Here is a 16,155-nt window from a genome sequence, read left to right as displayed (position 1 = left end):
AAACACGTCAGTCACAAACGTCACGCCACTGCATCCGTTTTTATTTTCACAGTTGAATTCGTCTTTTCTCGTTCCAAGTCAGGGTGTTTGTTTTTTTATTTTTTTTGTTTTTCATTTTTCACCCTGATCTTGACAAAACATACGTTTCATATCAACACACGTCACATTACAGATCGTTGTAAAACATGTCGACAACATGTTTGTTAAAACTCCGTCCACGTCCACCGAGGACCGGCTTTCCTGAAAGAATCTCAAACGTGTCCACAGAAGGTTTCCAGCCAATGGGATCAATATTTATTATTTTTTATTTCACCAAATGATTGAGCTTTTATTGTGAAACTCTTCAACACACTGAGAACTCAGATTTCTTTGAGGAAAACCAGTCTGTTCAAAAATCCTAATTTTTCTACTGAACTTCATTAAAAAAATCATTCCTGTCTAACATGAGGCATGATGTGAAATGATCACACACACTCACACACACACACACACACACACACCAACACTGCATTGGAGAAACACACAAAGGGCCTAAAGCTACGGCCACCCTGGGTCAAAGTTGAACTCTCTTCCTCTGAAAGTTCGGTGCATTTAATTTAAGATGTTTATGTTCAGCAGGATTTGACTGCAGTTGTCTTTTAAAACTTTCGTTACTTCACATATTTCACTGAACGTGAGAAAAGCTGTCACAGTGTAAATTTCAGTTTTCCAAATACCACCAATAATTAGGATTACTTTTTTCCCCGGGAATGTGACTGTAGTCGGGACCAGACAAACCGAAACCAAACAACAGGTCAATTCAAGTTGTCTATTTAGAAAGAGGTTTTTACTTTATGATCACAGTAATGACGAGGGGAAAAGCCCATCAGTGGTGGTGTTGATTTAAAATCTGGAGTCCAGTCTGAGTCAAAATACTTTAGATTCTGAGACGGGAGCTTCAGAAAAGGGTCTTAAATACGACAACACTGTCACACAACAAAGACAGCTGAATGAAATGTTTAGTAACTTTCACCGTTCTCTTCATTCTCGGTCGATTATTAAAGTTTTCCTCTCCAAACAACCGTCATAACAAGTTCTACTAAAAATGACTTTACTATGTCAGGTAACTCCAGTGATTGCTTTGCAAGAAGTGGAACACAAAAAAAAAGGCAAGAAGTAGTTGTGAAACTTTTTACAAAAGTGCTTTCATAAAACATAAAACTCCAAACAACGAAAAAAAACCACGAAACATAAAAGTGGGAAAGATCCGGAGCTGACCCAGGTGCAGCTGCAGCGCTAACATGAACAAAAGGCTCCTTTTGGTTTAAAGCAAAGAATAAAGACTTAAGACTACTGGGTTCATCGCAGGCATAGATAGTCGAAGGCCGAGCCACCGAATGAAGAGTTTGGCTAACGTTGGAGACGACGAAGTGAATAATAGTGTATCATCTGCATATCGGGAGTGTAACGATACATCTTAAAGGAGCAGTCTGTAGCTCCGCCCCCATGTGTTTAAAATGAGTACTGCAGTCTAAACTCTAATCATCACAGAGAGCTGGCTCTGCCCCTCCTCTCACACAGGTCAGCATGTGGTGGTCACTGTAGCTTCAGTGTTTAGCCAGCTCTGCATGTGGCGGACACTGTAGCTTCAGTGTTTAGCCAGCTCTGCATGTGGTGGACACTGTAGCTTCAGTGTTTAGCCAGCTCTGCATGTGGTGGACACTGTAGCTTCAGTGTTTAGCCAGCTCTGCATGTGGTGGACACTGTAGCTTCAGTGTTTAGCCAGCTCTGCATGGGTCTGTAAAGCTTTCTGCGTTCTAACCTCTCTCCAAGTTTCAAAAGCATCTCCAACATTGATCCTAGTTTGAGCAGGTTTCTCGTCAAACTCTTCATCAGCGGCGCAGGTCAAAGGTCAAGGCCATGGAAAGGTCACGCTGAGTTTGAAGGTCAAGGTAAGGTCACATCACTACAGCAGGTCAAGGCAATTATCCAACTGACACTCGTCGAGTTTTTTTTTCTTCTTTTGAGTGTGCTTCCCTTAATGCGAGCACACTCAAATAAACGGATGCTCACGCGTTCTCCTGTCTGAAGGTAGAACTTTCACACTCGCACACGTATTTACACACAAACGCACATTTCCTTCATGTTCAGCGACTCACACATTCAGTAACATCAACAGACAACATGATGGATATGTAGATGGAGCAATATGATTGGTAGATGACCCGCTATGTCACGTCCTAGACATATGACCATATAAGGAAAGAGTTCCATCCTGACAGGCCCTTTGTTGCTAGGCAGAATTTGCTACCAGCTGTATCAGGAACTCTTACGTTACAGCTCGTCAACGTCCCCTAGAAATCTCGAATCTCATTTTTTCCTGCCTGGATTTTATTTGAATGAGGAGAAACGTAATGAAACACAGTTTAAATACTGAAATGTTCCAATATCAGTGAGAAATATTTTCTTAGTCATTAAAATATTTAGGTTTTTCTGCGGGGTGTGTTTACACGTCATGTCTGTGGTGAGATTGTTTCTTTTTATTGACGTGTTTTCTTTTTTTTTTTTTTTTTTTTTTTTTTTTTTTGCTACTGTTTCCCTACTTCACAACTGACTCACACGGACAAACACTAACAGACGAGTGATATTTACAGAATTTACAACTGATTTACCCTCCGTTAACTGCAAGCTGGGAGGAGACGCAGGGAGTCGGGGTCAGGAACCAAACGTGTCCTTTTAACTCGTTCATACTGCACGAAGAAACCTCGAAAGGTTGTTGATTGTTTTTTGTTTTTTTTTACAAAGTGAGGTTTGGAAGTCACTCATTTTAAATGAGTTACAGTACGAAGTCTGGGGATCGAGGAGAGGACGGAAGTTAGGTGACAGGAAGTGTCCTTTGGTGGTGTGTAAGAGGACCTTAAAGCGTTGTCTGAAACCACAAACTTACGTACTGCCAGTACAAACAGTACATAGAGCAAAGTGTTTACTAATCTGACCGTTAGCGTGACTTTAGTAACATACCAGTGTACTGGTCACATGACGTATATCTGAACAGAGCTACAATGGATTAGCTAGCATCAAGCTAGCGCGACCGTAGGTCCATAAATAGAATTCAACAACATACATAAACCTACAGAAAAAGTGCTCCAATAATATGCTTACTTTCAATCTTATGTCACTAGTAGCTTCCTGGAGAGCTCGGCCATTGGTCAGTCTGAGACCACTGTGCTCTCCTTTTTGAGATTACGATTTCTGGCCGATCTCAGAAACCTCGAGGTGTTTTTCACGCACAAAAAATTGGACACTGATGCTGGATAACGACACACTCATTGTACGTCATATTTAGTAGGAATAGTATGAAAGTATGCGGTTTCAGACTCGGCCTCAGTTTGGATGGACGAGGCTCATTGTTTCGAGGTTTTTGTTTTTTCCCATCCATGAACGTATTTCCTAACAGATGAGTTTGGCAAATTTCTTATAAAAATATTACTTGAAGAAGTGTAGGGCGAGCTGATATACCTTTTTTTTATATTAGACCATTGCATGGTTAGCCAAAGTCAGAAAAATCACCTCCAGTTGGTACGCCAAACTTTAGCGCCACATTAAAGTCCAGAGAGTCTTTTAGGTCAGCTTTCCAAATCCAAGATGAACTTTAACTAAAAAACAAGGTACAAACCAAAAACAATGAGCCGCGTCCGACTGTACCATCAATGACTAGTGCTGACAAGTCTGACAGAACTGTGATTCAGGATCATTGGAGGGAATCATCAACAGGCACAGAACTCAAATGTTCACTGGAAGGTAGAAGGTCCGAGAAATGGGACGTTTCCCAGAACACATGGAAGACATCCAGGTCCCCATGAGGCGGGGACTTCAGAGGAAATCATCCCCAAACCAGAGGGAACGCTTGTTGATTGACCAGTTGTTTGTATATCTAAAGTGGTTGAGGTCTTTTTTTCTTGAAGGCCTCTCACTTCATTATTCAGACGAGAGGTAAGAGCCATTCACAGGAAATGGGTCCAATCCCACGAGACACTGACTGATGGAACAGGTTCATAGTGTCCCGGTGTTGGTATCACATGTCTTCTTTCACTCGTCTGACAGATGTTCAATGGAGCTCATTAAACAGAATCTACATGTTTTCCAGTTTGGCAGCAGAGACGGGACTTCAGAAAGTCTTCAGGTGTCCAGGATACAAATTAAAAGAACTACAAACAGTTGGATTGTTTCCAGTAAAAAGGATGTTCCCGAGGTTCAGATGCTCAGTTCTTGAAAACACAGAAATACATTTTTCGTTGGGTAGACGCCACCAGTCAGGAATTCAGGGTTAGGACTCTCCAGTTAATAAAGTCAAAACATATGGACTTTTCTATTGTTTCCAGGAAAGTAGACCGAACTGGTTCTAGACCAGTAGAGCCTGACTGGACTGGTTTCCAGCAAATGAAAAAAGAAAAGAAAAGAAGGGGGGACAGTTTCTAGACCCTGGATGGGAGTACTTGTTTGGTTTCCAGATCACTGAAGGCGATCTGTTGTGTGTTGGGGATCTTGCTCATTTTCCAGTGGATTAAACTCTTGACTTGGTCTATTTACGATGTACCCGAAGGTGCTTTAACAGAACTGGTTTGTTTCCCAACAACTGATATGGAATAAAGTCTGCAATAGAGGCGGTGGAAGTTGAGATCTTTCCCCTCGACAGTATACCAAATTTAACAGATCTAATTTGGTTGCAAGAACCAGAAACTGAACACACTGCCGAGTAGAGAAACTCTTCCGTTGATAAAAGATTTAAAAAAAGATTTCCGGTTTTCCGGTCTGCTGGGAGAGATGAAGGAACTGAACGTTTCAGAGGAAGACCAGCATGAGTTTCAGACCAGATTTGAGGGACCTTGTTCGGCTTCAAGAGAGAAAAGAAACGACAAAATCTGGACAAAGAACTGGATCAGCGTCCAGAATCTTCCATTGGTAGCAAAACTGTGCAAAGTTTAGACCAGGTCTCGTCTCGGTCAAGCCGTTTGCTTGGTTTCCAAAGGTCGGACATTTTATTTCGGTTTCTAGTTGATTAAACTGGATGTACTTCAGTCGTTCCAGATTTAGGGAAGTATGTTCAGTTTTTGGGGGGTACAGACTGGGACAGGGTTCAGACTTTAACATTCAGAACTGGTTTGGTTGAGTTCTTCTGGGCCAGAGCTCGGGAAACCTTCAGCGGATGAGTTGAGACTTGTTCTGCTCACTGAAGAAGAATCGTTTAAAGTCGTTGTTGAGGGAACACACGAGAACAACAAGATGACGTGTTCTGGTTCAGAAGTCGTTTGGGTTCCATTCGGTAACCAAGAAAAAGAACTCCCAGAACAACGGTCCAATTCTCTTCAGTTTTTATTGACGAGTTGATCCAGGGAGATCTGGTCCGGCGGCGTGTGAACGCTCTGGGTTCCTGTTCTGAACGTGTCACCGGCTGTTGATTAGACCAGAGGGGAGGGAACTTGTTTGGTCTCCAGTAGTGGGGATTCTGGCTCTGGTTCTGGTTCCAGTGCATCTCCAATGATCTGGTCTTCATTGCTGCTCACAGTGTTGGAGTCTACGGGAGCCTCGTCCTAAACACAAACACATCGATCGATAACCAATAAGAACGCTTACACGTTACTCGTTGACTTGTGTTGTGTGTGTTTGTGTATGTGCTGTCTCACCGTCACCCACGGGTGAGCCAGGACCTCATCGGCAGTGAAACGAGTGTCCACGTTGACCTGCAGCATCTGACTGATCAGCATCTGAGGAACAGGTCATGTGACGGTCATGTGACGGACTCGAGTTTGCAACCTTAAATGTAACTCCTGATGTAATCTTGTAAACATCTCAAGGAACATTTTAAAAAAAGCAGCCGGGCAGTGTGGCTGTTGTCATGGAGACGTGAGGTGGACTCGGTGGACTCGGGGGCACCACCCTCCAGCGTGCTGTTAGTTTATTTACCTTTGCTGGCAGGCTGATGGTGTCCCAGTCTGGAGACGGAAACTCCAGCTTCCCTCGGAGGATCTGATCGAACAGCTCCTCCTGCACGTTGTTCTCACTGAGGAGACGAAGAGAAACGAGAAATCAGCCGGACGAAGAAAAAACGATTTCAATCGTTAAAGTTTGAACAAACTGACCTTCGAAAAGGAGGAAATCCACACAGCAGGATGTACGTGATCACTCCGGCTGCCCAGATATCCACCTTCAGACCATAACTACACACACACACACACACACACACACACACACACACACACACACACACACACACACACACACACACACACACACACACACACACACACACACACACACACACACACACACACACACACACACACACACAGCAGTTTAACTCAAGTGTGGTTTGACCTTTGACCTTTAAGACCTGTTTGAGCGTTTCTCTTCTCTCACCCGGTCTCGGCGATGATCTCCGGGGCGACGTACGTCGGCGTGCCACACACCGTGTACAGCGGTCCCTCCACCACCGTCGCCAAACCGAAGTCCCCGAGCTTCAGAGACTTGGTGCCGTCAGGATACTCGCACACCTGCAGCACACAGGAAGTCACCCTTCAAGTGTGTGTGTGTGTGTGTGTGTGTGTGTGTGTGTGTGTGTGTGTGTGTGTGTGTGTGTGTGTGTGTGTGTGTGTGTGTGTTTCTGTGTGTGTGTGTGTGTGTTTCTGTGTGTGTGTGTGTGTGTGTGCGTGTGCGTGTGCGTGTGCGTGTGCGTGTGCGTGTGCGTGTGCGTGTGCGTGTACCAGCAGGTTCTCAGGTTTGATGTCTCGGTGGACGATGTTCATGCGGTGCAGGTACTTGATGGCTCCGGCGAGGTTGAACACCATGGCGCTGGCGTCCCGCTCGCTGTACTTCGTGGACGAGGTGATGGCGTCGAACAGGTCGCCGCCCTGAAGGAGGCGGAGAAAGAAAACATTTTTTTTAAATATTTCTTCCAATCCTGAGTGGGAGGAGCAAAAACAACAAGAACGCACCTTGACGAGCTCCATGACGAGGAAGAGCTGACTCGGAGTTTCATCCACCTCGATTAACTCGATGATGCTGGGATGTCGAACCCGCCGCAGCACCGCCACTTCGTTTTCAATCAGGTGCTCCTGTACACACACACACACACACACACACACACACGTATAAATTAAAAGGCAGCACAGTGATGACAGTCGGTGAAGAGGAAAGACGAGTTACCTTCCCACAGCAGCGAGCTTTATCGATTATCTTCAGAGCGAACTCGTGACCCGTCGACCTGTCGAGCAAATCAGAAGCAGCTTCGGGTTTCAATAATCACAGAAATTATCTTTGTATGAAAATATCTGAAAAGATCTAAAATCACTAAATAACCTCAGATTCAATCAGAGCAGGGGGCGTGTCCAGAGGGGCGGCCTGGGCCCTCCTTGAAATCTGATTGGCCATATTCCCGGACAGAGGCGGGACTTGTGTAAAAAAAAAAAAAAAAAAAAATCAAACGTACCTCTCCACACACTCTTTCACCACGGCGAAGTTTCCGTCTCCGATCACTTTTCCGACCTGATACTTGTCGTTGATGACGGAGGACGACACGGAGCGGTTCCCGTTCACTGAGAGAGAAACGAGACTGTGAACGCCACATAGAGCCGATCATCATAGAAGCTGCAGCTCTGACGCAGCTCGTGACTCACAGGAAGCACTTTAGGGACATCTCGTCCACTTACACGTCTCCAAACCTGCGAGTTCACTCTGACCTGCTGAGTCACTGAGACCTTTATAGAAAGCCTTTAATCCAGACTCTCCTTCAGCTCTCTGAGGGTTTTAGTCTTTTCAGTATCGGCACACACACACCTTCTACGTCGGGGTCGTCCGGCTGCTCGGCCTCTCCGTTCACATCGGTGGAGGAGGATCGACGAGGAGAGATCTGCAGAGACCAACCACAACGAGTGACAAGAAGAGACAACAGGGCGACCCGGAGTCCGCCCAGTCTGAGACCGAGACCTTCAAAAAGTCCGGCTCGAGGACTACAACACGACTCAACGTTGCCCCTAGTGGCTGTGTGCATATTGCAGCTCACGGACACGTCACATTAATTTCTGAGGGCGTGCACGACCAGCGCTCCGAACCACCCCGTGAAGTTCAAGGAGATAAACTCAGGGGCTTTAAAACTTAACTTCCTGTTTGGATACAGACGTGCTTTTACTTTGAAAGAAACATAATGAACTTCCTGGGATTAAATCTTGAAAAACGCAGAAACAGTCAACTAATCTGACCTTGAGGCTGCGGCGGGTCCCCGGGCTGGTGGGGGAGGGGCTTGACCTGGAAGACTTCCCTGCTGACTCATTGGCTACACACACACACACACACACACACACACACGAGAGAGAAAGGAGCGATCTGATTGGTTTAAAGCCATCACATGATAAGTCAGTTCAGAGTTTTCGAGGGGGACTGGGTTTCATACCTGGGCCCGGAGACTTGGTTCTGGGCGGGCCTTTAGGTGAAGTCCTGGAGGAGGAGAAGCCCGAGCCGCTGGGGATCTTGGGAGTTGTAGTTTTCGAGGGAGCGCTGGAGCGAGTTCCTTTCGTTCTGACCTCTGCAGGAGAAGAAGAAGATTTAAATACTTTAAAGAACCGAAAAAAGACAAACAAACAGCTTCTCACAGGAGCTCAACAGGGTCCGCTCATCTGATGACCAGCCGTGATGTCATAACCATCGCAGGTCGACCACGACCACGAGTGTGACATCGACCACGATGTCGGGGACAAGAACTACACTACCCACGACCACAAAGTGGGCGGAGACTGTTGAGCTCCTTCCTGTCACCAGCAGTTCGGTCGGCGTCTCACCGGCGACGAACGTCGGCGTCTTGCTGCTGTGCGTGAGCACGAAGTCGTCCTGGGCGTAGCGGAACTTCTCCGGCCCGCACGCCATGAACACGTCGTCGTCCCCGAAGAAGTCCTGCAGACAGGTGAGCTGCAGAGACACAGAGACCGAGGGGTCAGTGTGTGCGCACACACACACACACACACACACACACACACACACACACACACGTTGTCCTTTTTTTTAAACTCTCACTCGTCCTTTGTCCTTCACCCCCCTCTGCTTTCTACTAAACGCCTCCGGATCTGCCGTGTGTGTGTGTGTGTGTGTGTGTGTGTGTGTGTGTGTGTGTGTGTGTGTGTGTGTGTGTGTGTGTGTGTGTGTGTGTGTGTGTGTGTGTGTGTGTGTGTGTGTGTGTGTGTGTGTGTGTGTGTGTGTGTGTGTGTGTGTGTGTGTGTGTGTGTGTGTGTGTGTGTGTGTGTGTGTGTGTGTGTGTGCTGGGGTCTCCGTCCTGCTGCTTGAAGTGACTGCACAAACTGAAAGGATGAAGGGTGGACACACACACACACACACACACACACACACACACACACACACGTGGAGATCAGGAGTAACTGTCTTTAAGCTTCTCTTAAACTCTCCACTTTATCGAGTCACCGCCGCCACTCTTATCTGAAGGTTTAAAGTGTGTGTGTGTGTGTGTGTGTGTGTGTGTGTGTGTGTGTGTGTGTGTGTGTGTGTGTGTGTGTGTGTGTGTGTGTGTGTGTGTGTGTGTGTGTGTGTGTGTGTGTGTGTGTGTGTGTGTGTGTGTGTGTGTTAAAAATAGCCCTGTTAGCCTTAAATCAGACAAAAGAGCTTCAGAATCTGCTCGACAGCAAAAAGAGATAAAAAAAGAAGACGCCACGTTTAGCTTCAAACGCCGCTGAACTCCGCGTCCCCGCTCTCCAGACTCAGCGCCGTTTATTAACCAGGTGCTGTGATTGGACGCTTCCTGAAAGGTCAAAGGTCAAGCCGTGGAGCGGCGTGGAGAGTGAGACGTGTCACCTGTTTCCCATCCAGCGTGTACAGCCTCTTCACGGCGCCGGAGTCCAGCTTGATGGCCTCGGTGATGTCGGCGAGCACTTGGTCGAAGGAGTGCGCCGTCTTCTTGTTCAGCAGGATCCTGACGGCCTTGCGGGGCTTCACGCCACTCCGGATCACCGTCACCAGTTTGGGTTTGATGAAGTCTTTGCTCTCTCTCCCCTCCCGACCCTCGGGCCGTTCTCGGGAGCTGACCACGGTGCTCGCGGACACGCCCGTGGACGCCGTGGAGGGCCGGGGGGAGCTGCCGGACGCGGCCGCTCCGCCGCTCGCCCCCGGCTTCCAACTCGGGATGGAGATCTTCGTGTACTCGACCTTCCTGTACGGCTCGTTGGACGCACAGACGTAACAGTCACCTGACGGGGGAGAGAGAGAGGGAAGCAGAAGTTCAGACTCAACGACCAGAGCAATCCAGAGATAACTACACCTGTCTCGTTACCACGGCAACAAGAATAAATGTTTATTGTTTTGGTTATCGTCATAAAACAATTTAAAGAAGTGTCAGATAAAGAGGTTGTTAAAGAGCCGCTGTCGTAGTCTAGAGATGAAGGCAAATACAAACACTCAGTCATGCGTCTCTAGTCTGAAAATGTGTGCTCAAACAGGCCGTTTGGAGATGTTCCCTTCATGACATCACAAAGGGCAGTAGCCCCTCCCCCAGGTGGGTGACACTCCCACAGCTAGGTGTTTGTTCTGCCCTCTGAGTCGGCCTTCTCACCGTAAACAATAGGACATGGAGCCAGAAAGCAGCGAGTACACCCGAGCCCTTCCAGAGAGGGGGCGTGGCCAGACACAGCTCATTTACATATTTAAAGCTACAGACACAGAAACAGCCTGTTCTGAGCAGGGCTGAAATAGAGGGGTTTATAGACATGATCAAATACAGGATCAGAGTGGATTTACAACAACACACTTCACACACATGATGAAGAGGAGCGAGGACACTGATTTCACCTGAAGAGGAGGAGGAGGTCATGTGACCTTTAAACCTCAAACTATCTCATCAGAAACAACCTGACTGTATGAAAACATTCATTAAGGACATCGAGCCTGTTTTTGTTTTCACATACTTTAACAGGACACATGTTAGTGATCATTACTCTTTAATGTGAGTTTATTAGATAAAAGTTATTCATATTATAAATCACATTAAACCTCAGAGGCCGACTGCAGCCAATCACATGAACAGTCACTCTCTGGTTTTTACCTTATATGGACAAAAATGGTTTCCTGCCTCTCTCTCTCTCTGTCACACAAACACACCTTTCTGTCTCTCTATTCCTTTACCGTCTTCACACACACACACGGACAGGTATCGTGTGTGTGTGTGATCTTATCCGTCTGCCTGCTGACTTTCACTTTGCTATTCAAATCAGCTGAACAGCACTAAACAGGCTTTTTATTCAAACACTCTGCTGCGAGATAAGACTCCGAGACGTCACGTCTGAACTTTAAGTGTCAGCATCATTCGCCGCACAGAACGCCAAAGTCCCGTTCACAGGCCTCGGCGCTCTGCTGGGTTTATTTATTTGGACAAAGTGCCTCAGAGTGGGGCATCTGTCTCGGAGAACGTCTCTGGCTGAACAGCTTCCTGTCTCTAACGCTCATTAAAATAACATTTCAGACGTCAATACTGATGATGATGAGTGAAGTTACTCAGCCGCTGGTCTGTTTCTGTTCAAATGACTTTGGACAGAGACGGGAAGCAGACGCGCCTGGAGTCAACGTTTAAAGATGGCGGATTTTAAACGCGTGTACCAAAAGAGCGAAGAGGACAAACATCCGCCTACGACCTTCATGACGATAACGTCTTTTCAGATGGTTTCTAAACCGGTTAGAGCTCTTAAGAACTGCCGCCAATGTTGTGCATTGTCACTTCCTGTTAGCACCTCTGGTCACTTCCTGTTAGCACCTCTGGTCACTTCCTGTCAGCGCCTGTGTGTCCAATCAGACTTAAAGCTGTTTTTTTACACTTACCGACGCGTTTCCCCTTTTTTTAGAGTTTAAATTTAAATTAAAAATTTAATTTGAAATTTAAATTTTAACTTTCAGACGTTAGCATAAAATGGATGGACATTAAATTAGACACAATTAGCTAAAATATAAAACATACTTTTACATCTTACTGTCTCTTATTGTCCTTTAATTACAAAGTTCCACCAACTGGGTGGTGGATTTAACATCTTTCTGGTTTTAATGTTCATTTTATTGGCACGTCGACTTAAAGACAAATAAGTTTCCGTTGTTTTGAGCTCCGTATTGATCGTCTGTTCTGCTTTTGATAAATAATTCAAGCGTGTTTGTGTGACAGAGCTGACAGGAAGTCGACAATGAGGAAGTTTAAGGAGGATGTTTAATCGATGGATGGAGCCGAGGGAAGAGTGTCAGGTTGTAGTTGTTCACTAGCAGAAGTCGACTTGTTCCTCCGGGAGATAAATCTTAGAAATGTTTTTTGTTTTCTTAAAATATATAAAAGGTGAGATTTGTTGTAACTGAGTTATAACTTTTAAATCCAACATTAACCATCTTACTAAAAGTACATTAAATGGAAAGAGCTCAACATTTACAAGAGCAACCAAAACGTCCAGACTAATGTTCAGAATCTTTCATGTTGACATCTGTGTCGTTAAACATTTCCTGATCCAAGTTTTTCCCTTTTTTGTTGGTTTTTCAAAACATACAAATTATATTTACAATTAAAATACAGAAACAAACCGTCTCGTCTCCTGGAATAGTTTGACATATTTGGAGTAAAACCCTTCCTGGTATTGAAACCAATCTGGAGTCAGCGGTAAGCTAAAGTTAAAGTTTGGACACGAGGGGAAACATGTGGACCCAGCCCTCAGAAACCAGATCAGGTATATCTTGACTGTTTGATTGATTGATTGATTGATTGGTTTTCAGTCGCATGAAGTTGAAACGATGTGGATGAAATGTGTCGAAGTGGGAAGTTGATCCCAAACAAGGAGTCCTACCTTCCACTAGTTCGTCCATGCTCGTGATCTTCTTGCTGCCATCTATCGAGTAGATCGTGCGCACGCCTTGCGGCAGGTGAAGGTTATCGGCCAACGAGCGCGTCAGCTCCATCAGCAGCGCGTCGTAGGAGCGGAACCGATCACTGGAAACCGCGTACACCAGACCCTTGAAGTACCGATCTCCGTTGCGATAGAAACGCACCTTCTTGGCCTTTTTCTCCGAGGTGAGCGCCTGCAGGGTTCGGGTCCGGTAGTAGCTGCAGTTGGCGCTGTGGGCGGGGCTAGGGACCAGGCTGCTTCCCCGGGAGCTTGGCCCCGATCCCCCGCCGCCAATACTACTGGTGGAGTCATCCCTCTTGGTGCGGGGGGAACGTCCCCTGCGGATCTTGTCACGTTCGTCGAAGTGTTCCAGCTCGAGGGTCTTGCTCAAAGACATGGCGAATACTGATCCAGGAAGTTTTCAACAGAGAACTCGCTACATACGATTCATCGTCCAACCGTTAAAAACATCAACTCCAATCCTGGTTGGCTGGTTCCTCGCTCTGGTCTTGGTTTCTCTACTGAGTTCCAGCTAGATGTGTTGTTTCTTGGCGACTCCCTTGAAGACCTTGAAGGAACCAGAAGTCTTCCTGGGGACAAAGTAGTCCTAAAAATCGTACGTTTGTGGGGTCTCAAAACCCAACGGCCTTCCCTGTGACTTTGAACACGCACGCTCCAAAAACACTTTGTAGTCCGGTTGGCTCAAAGAACCAGGACGGTAGACCCCAAAAAAAAGATCAGGTCCAAGCTGTGGCTCCTTCAGTTTCTGCAACACCAGTAAAAGATGGCACAAATACTCCCAGTAACCATCAGAAGGTCCGGTCACCCTTAGAAATCCTCTGTTTTTGTAACAGGAAGACAACGACGGAGAAGGTGCTGGAACCGGGAACAGGTCTTCCTATACCATAAGAATCCTTAAAGCCGGTATTCCAGTGATGCTCTATTTAAGAGACCGACGATGAACATTCAAGTCGAGGCTCAGTGGGTCATTCAAGGCCACGTTGATTGCTGTAAATGGATGCTCTCCTCGTTGGTGACAGACTGTCCGGTTTTGTGATAGTCTTCGAATTCCTGATCATTCCAAGCAGGTCCGATCCAGGAGGTTTTCCCCGCAAACTAATTTCAAGCTCCAATCAGAAACATTAAGGCCACAAAACCCACAAACCCAGTATGGACGCGTCTTCGTAATGACCTTCCCGTAGCTCTAAACCGCGGTTCACGCCCCCCCCCCCCGGTAGGTAGACCCTGTTCAAGAATCTGTCGAGTCCACGCTTCAGCTCCGTCACAATCGTTTTTTTTTGGTAATCCTGACCTTGTCGCACTTTGTCTTCCGGCGTCCTCGGCAACCCGTCCACCTCTGAGAGAGAGAGAGAGAGAAATGACAATCGCACGGTTTAGAGCTCTCATCCTCAAATATGCAACAACTGGCGTAATTCGGCTTTACACGTCACTCCTGACACAGGAAGAAAAAAAAAGGACAACTCATCCAGAATTCACTCGTTTTAAGATTATTAAACACATGGTTGCATTTAAGGCTTACATTTTTTTAAGCGGGATCGGCCTCCCTTTGGAAAGCATGCAGCTTTGCATGCACAGTATGATTTCAGTCCAGTCTAATTTAAAATGCAAAGGAGGTTATAAGTTAAAGACACTCACCTCACTGGAGGAAATTAACTCCCTGCAAAGCCAGAATGAAGAATTCTTTATTGATTTCCACTTAAATATAAATCAACTGAAGCCTGAGCCAGACTGAATGATGGTGTCCATCTTTATCAGATACATGAATTGACTTATCCATCTATCCGCCCAGACACTGCTAAGCTTTGCTGTCAGCGCCATTCAAACACACACACACACACACACACACACACACACGCATGCATGCACACACACAGGGAGAGGGAGGCACCTACCAATAATGCCGTGAAACCGGTTTGTTGCTATGGAGGCTTTCTCTTCTCCACCTCCCGGTGCCGTGTTCCCGGTTTCGTTTCGTTTCGTTGGATCTAGCTTCTAAAAAGATCCTGGTTCATCTACGGCTGCGCAGACCCGGTCCAGGCCTCTCAGCTTACCGGGGATTCAGGGATGCAGCAGCAGCAGCGGCGGCAGGTTGCACCGGAGGAGGACCGGGATGCACTGAGGGAGACGGGGGGGATGGCAGCATGGCCGCTGCAGTGAGGGAGAGACCCGGCTAAACACCCCCGCCCCTCCCCTCTCATCCGCGGCTGTACGTGATGACAACGTCCCTCCCTCCCTCCCTCGCTCTCTCTCTCTCTCTCTCTCTCTCTCTCTCCTGTCTTTGTATAGCTCGCTCTACCCTCTCCGTCTTTTGTCTCTCTCTCTCTCTCTGAAATTCAAATGAAGTTTGTTTTATTGTCTTGACTGTTGCAGCCAGCATAAATATTCAAATCCCTCAGTATTCAACCGACAAACAAACATGGAGTAAACTAGATTTCCCCCCCCCCCAAGTAAATTAGATCTATTACAAATTATTTTAATAAACTGTTTGATTTATGAATATTTGGTTATTGCTTTCATCTAGATACCAGGATTTACACATTTTGTACACTGAGCGTTAGCTTGGAGACAGTTAGCTTGGAGACAGCTAGCTTAGAGAATCTCTTAGCCAGTTAGCTTAAAGCTGAGAATTAGCCTAGCGTAAAAAGGCCCTATAAACGTGTAATTTTAACTTTTTCTTCTCTATAAAAACATTGATATGTAGATCTGCTGTTAGCTTCATGTAGATAGAATCAGTCAAAACATACTTAGCTTCAAAAACACGTTAAGTAGAAAGTAACTGTTAGCTTGCGCCAAGCCAAAATTGTTTGGCTCTACATTTTAATACCTTTTTGTACACATTAAGTTAAGTTAATTAAGTTGGTAAAGGCTGTTGGGTTGTCTACAAAAGTAGTCTGTCATTAGATAGTCATGTAAACTTAGCTTAGCACCAAAACAGTACATGAGTACATTACATTAACTATGAGAGCTACATCATGATAAAGGTAAACAGCCAGGCAACTTTTGTTTATTAGCATGTTTTAAAGCAAAGGAAACAACTGTTAGCATGTGCCTCCTGCGTGTAGAGCTTACAATACAAAAACTTTTACTGCTCTATTACTTTGATTGCTTTAATTTCTGCTGACCATTCCAGTTATCACTTAACGTGGACCCCCAACAGCATTTCCACTCCAGGTAACAGTATTATTGATAACTATAGACTTTATTTTTCCCCAAATAGGTTAAAACATAGGCTTGTTAGATGACGAGGAACTAA

General features: G+C 46.0%; 1 protein-coding gene across 1 annotated transcript; it reads right to left on the bottom strand.

Moving 5' to 3' along the window:
• Window positions 1-84: 84 nt before the first annotated feature.
• LOC306841091 (serine/threonine-protein kinase DCLK2-like) lies at window positions 85-14,966 on the bottom strand. Its single transcript, XM_079370749.1, has 16 exons — window positions 14,795-14,966; window positions 12,843-14,238; window positions 9,832-10,223; window positions 8,811-8,937; window positions 8,426-8,557; window positions 8,235-8,308; window positions 7,813-7,885; window positions 7,466-7,571; window positions 7,183-7,240; window positions 6,972-7,091; window positions 6,741-6,887; window positions 6,397-6,530; window positions 6,120-6,197; window positions 5,944-6,040; window positions 5,664-5,744; window positions 85-5,570 (listed from the first exon to the last, which is right to left on the bottom strand). Exons 2-16 carry the CDS (start codon window positions 13,276-13,278, stop codon window positions 5,439-5,441), a joined length of 2,187 nt encoding a protein of 728 aa, XP_079226875.1. The 5' UTR covers window positions 13,279-14,238; window positions 14,795-14,966; the 3' UTR covers window positions 85-5,438.
• Between the last annotated feature and the right edge of the window lie 1,189 nt (window positions 14,967-16,155).

This window comes from Symphodus melops (genome assembly GCF_947650265.1).
Source record: "Symphodus melops genome assembly, chromosome: 20".
NCBI lineage: Eukaryota > Metazoa > Chordata > Actinopteri > Labriformes > Labridae > Symphodus > Symphodus melops.
Note: the sequence above shows the minus strand (reverse complement) of the source record. Positions and strands in the feature narration are given on the sequence as shown.

Excerpts from the sequence above, each read along its gene's own strand:
- LOC306841091 (XM_079370749.1), bottom strand. The coding sequence starts at position 13,278 with ATGTCTTTGAGCAAGACCCTCGAGCTGGAACACTTCGACGAACGTGAC. Across the intron at positions 6,888-6,971 it reads TCGTCATGGAGCTCGTCAAG|GGCGGCGACCTGTTCGACGC; the intron begins GTGCGTTCTTGT and ends CGCCTCCTTCAG. Across the intron at positions 5,571-5,663 it reads TGGCTCACCCGTGGGTGACG|GACGAGGCTCCCGTAGACTC; the intron begins GTGAGACAGCAC and ends GTTTGTGTTTAG.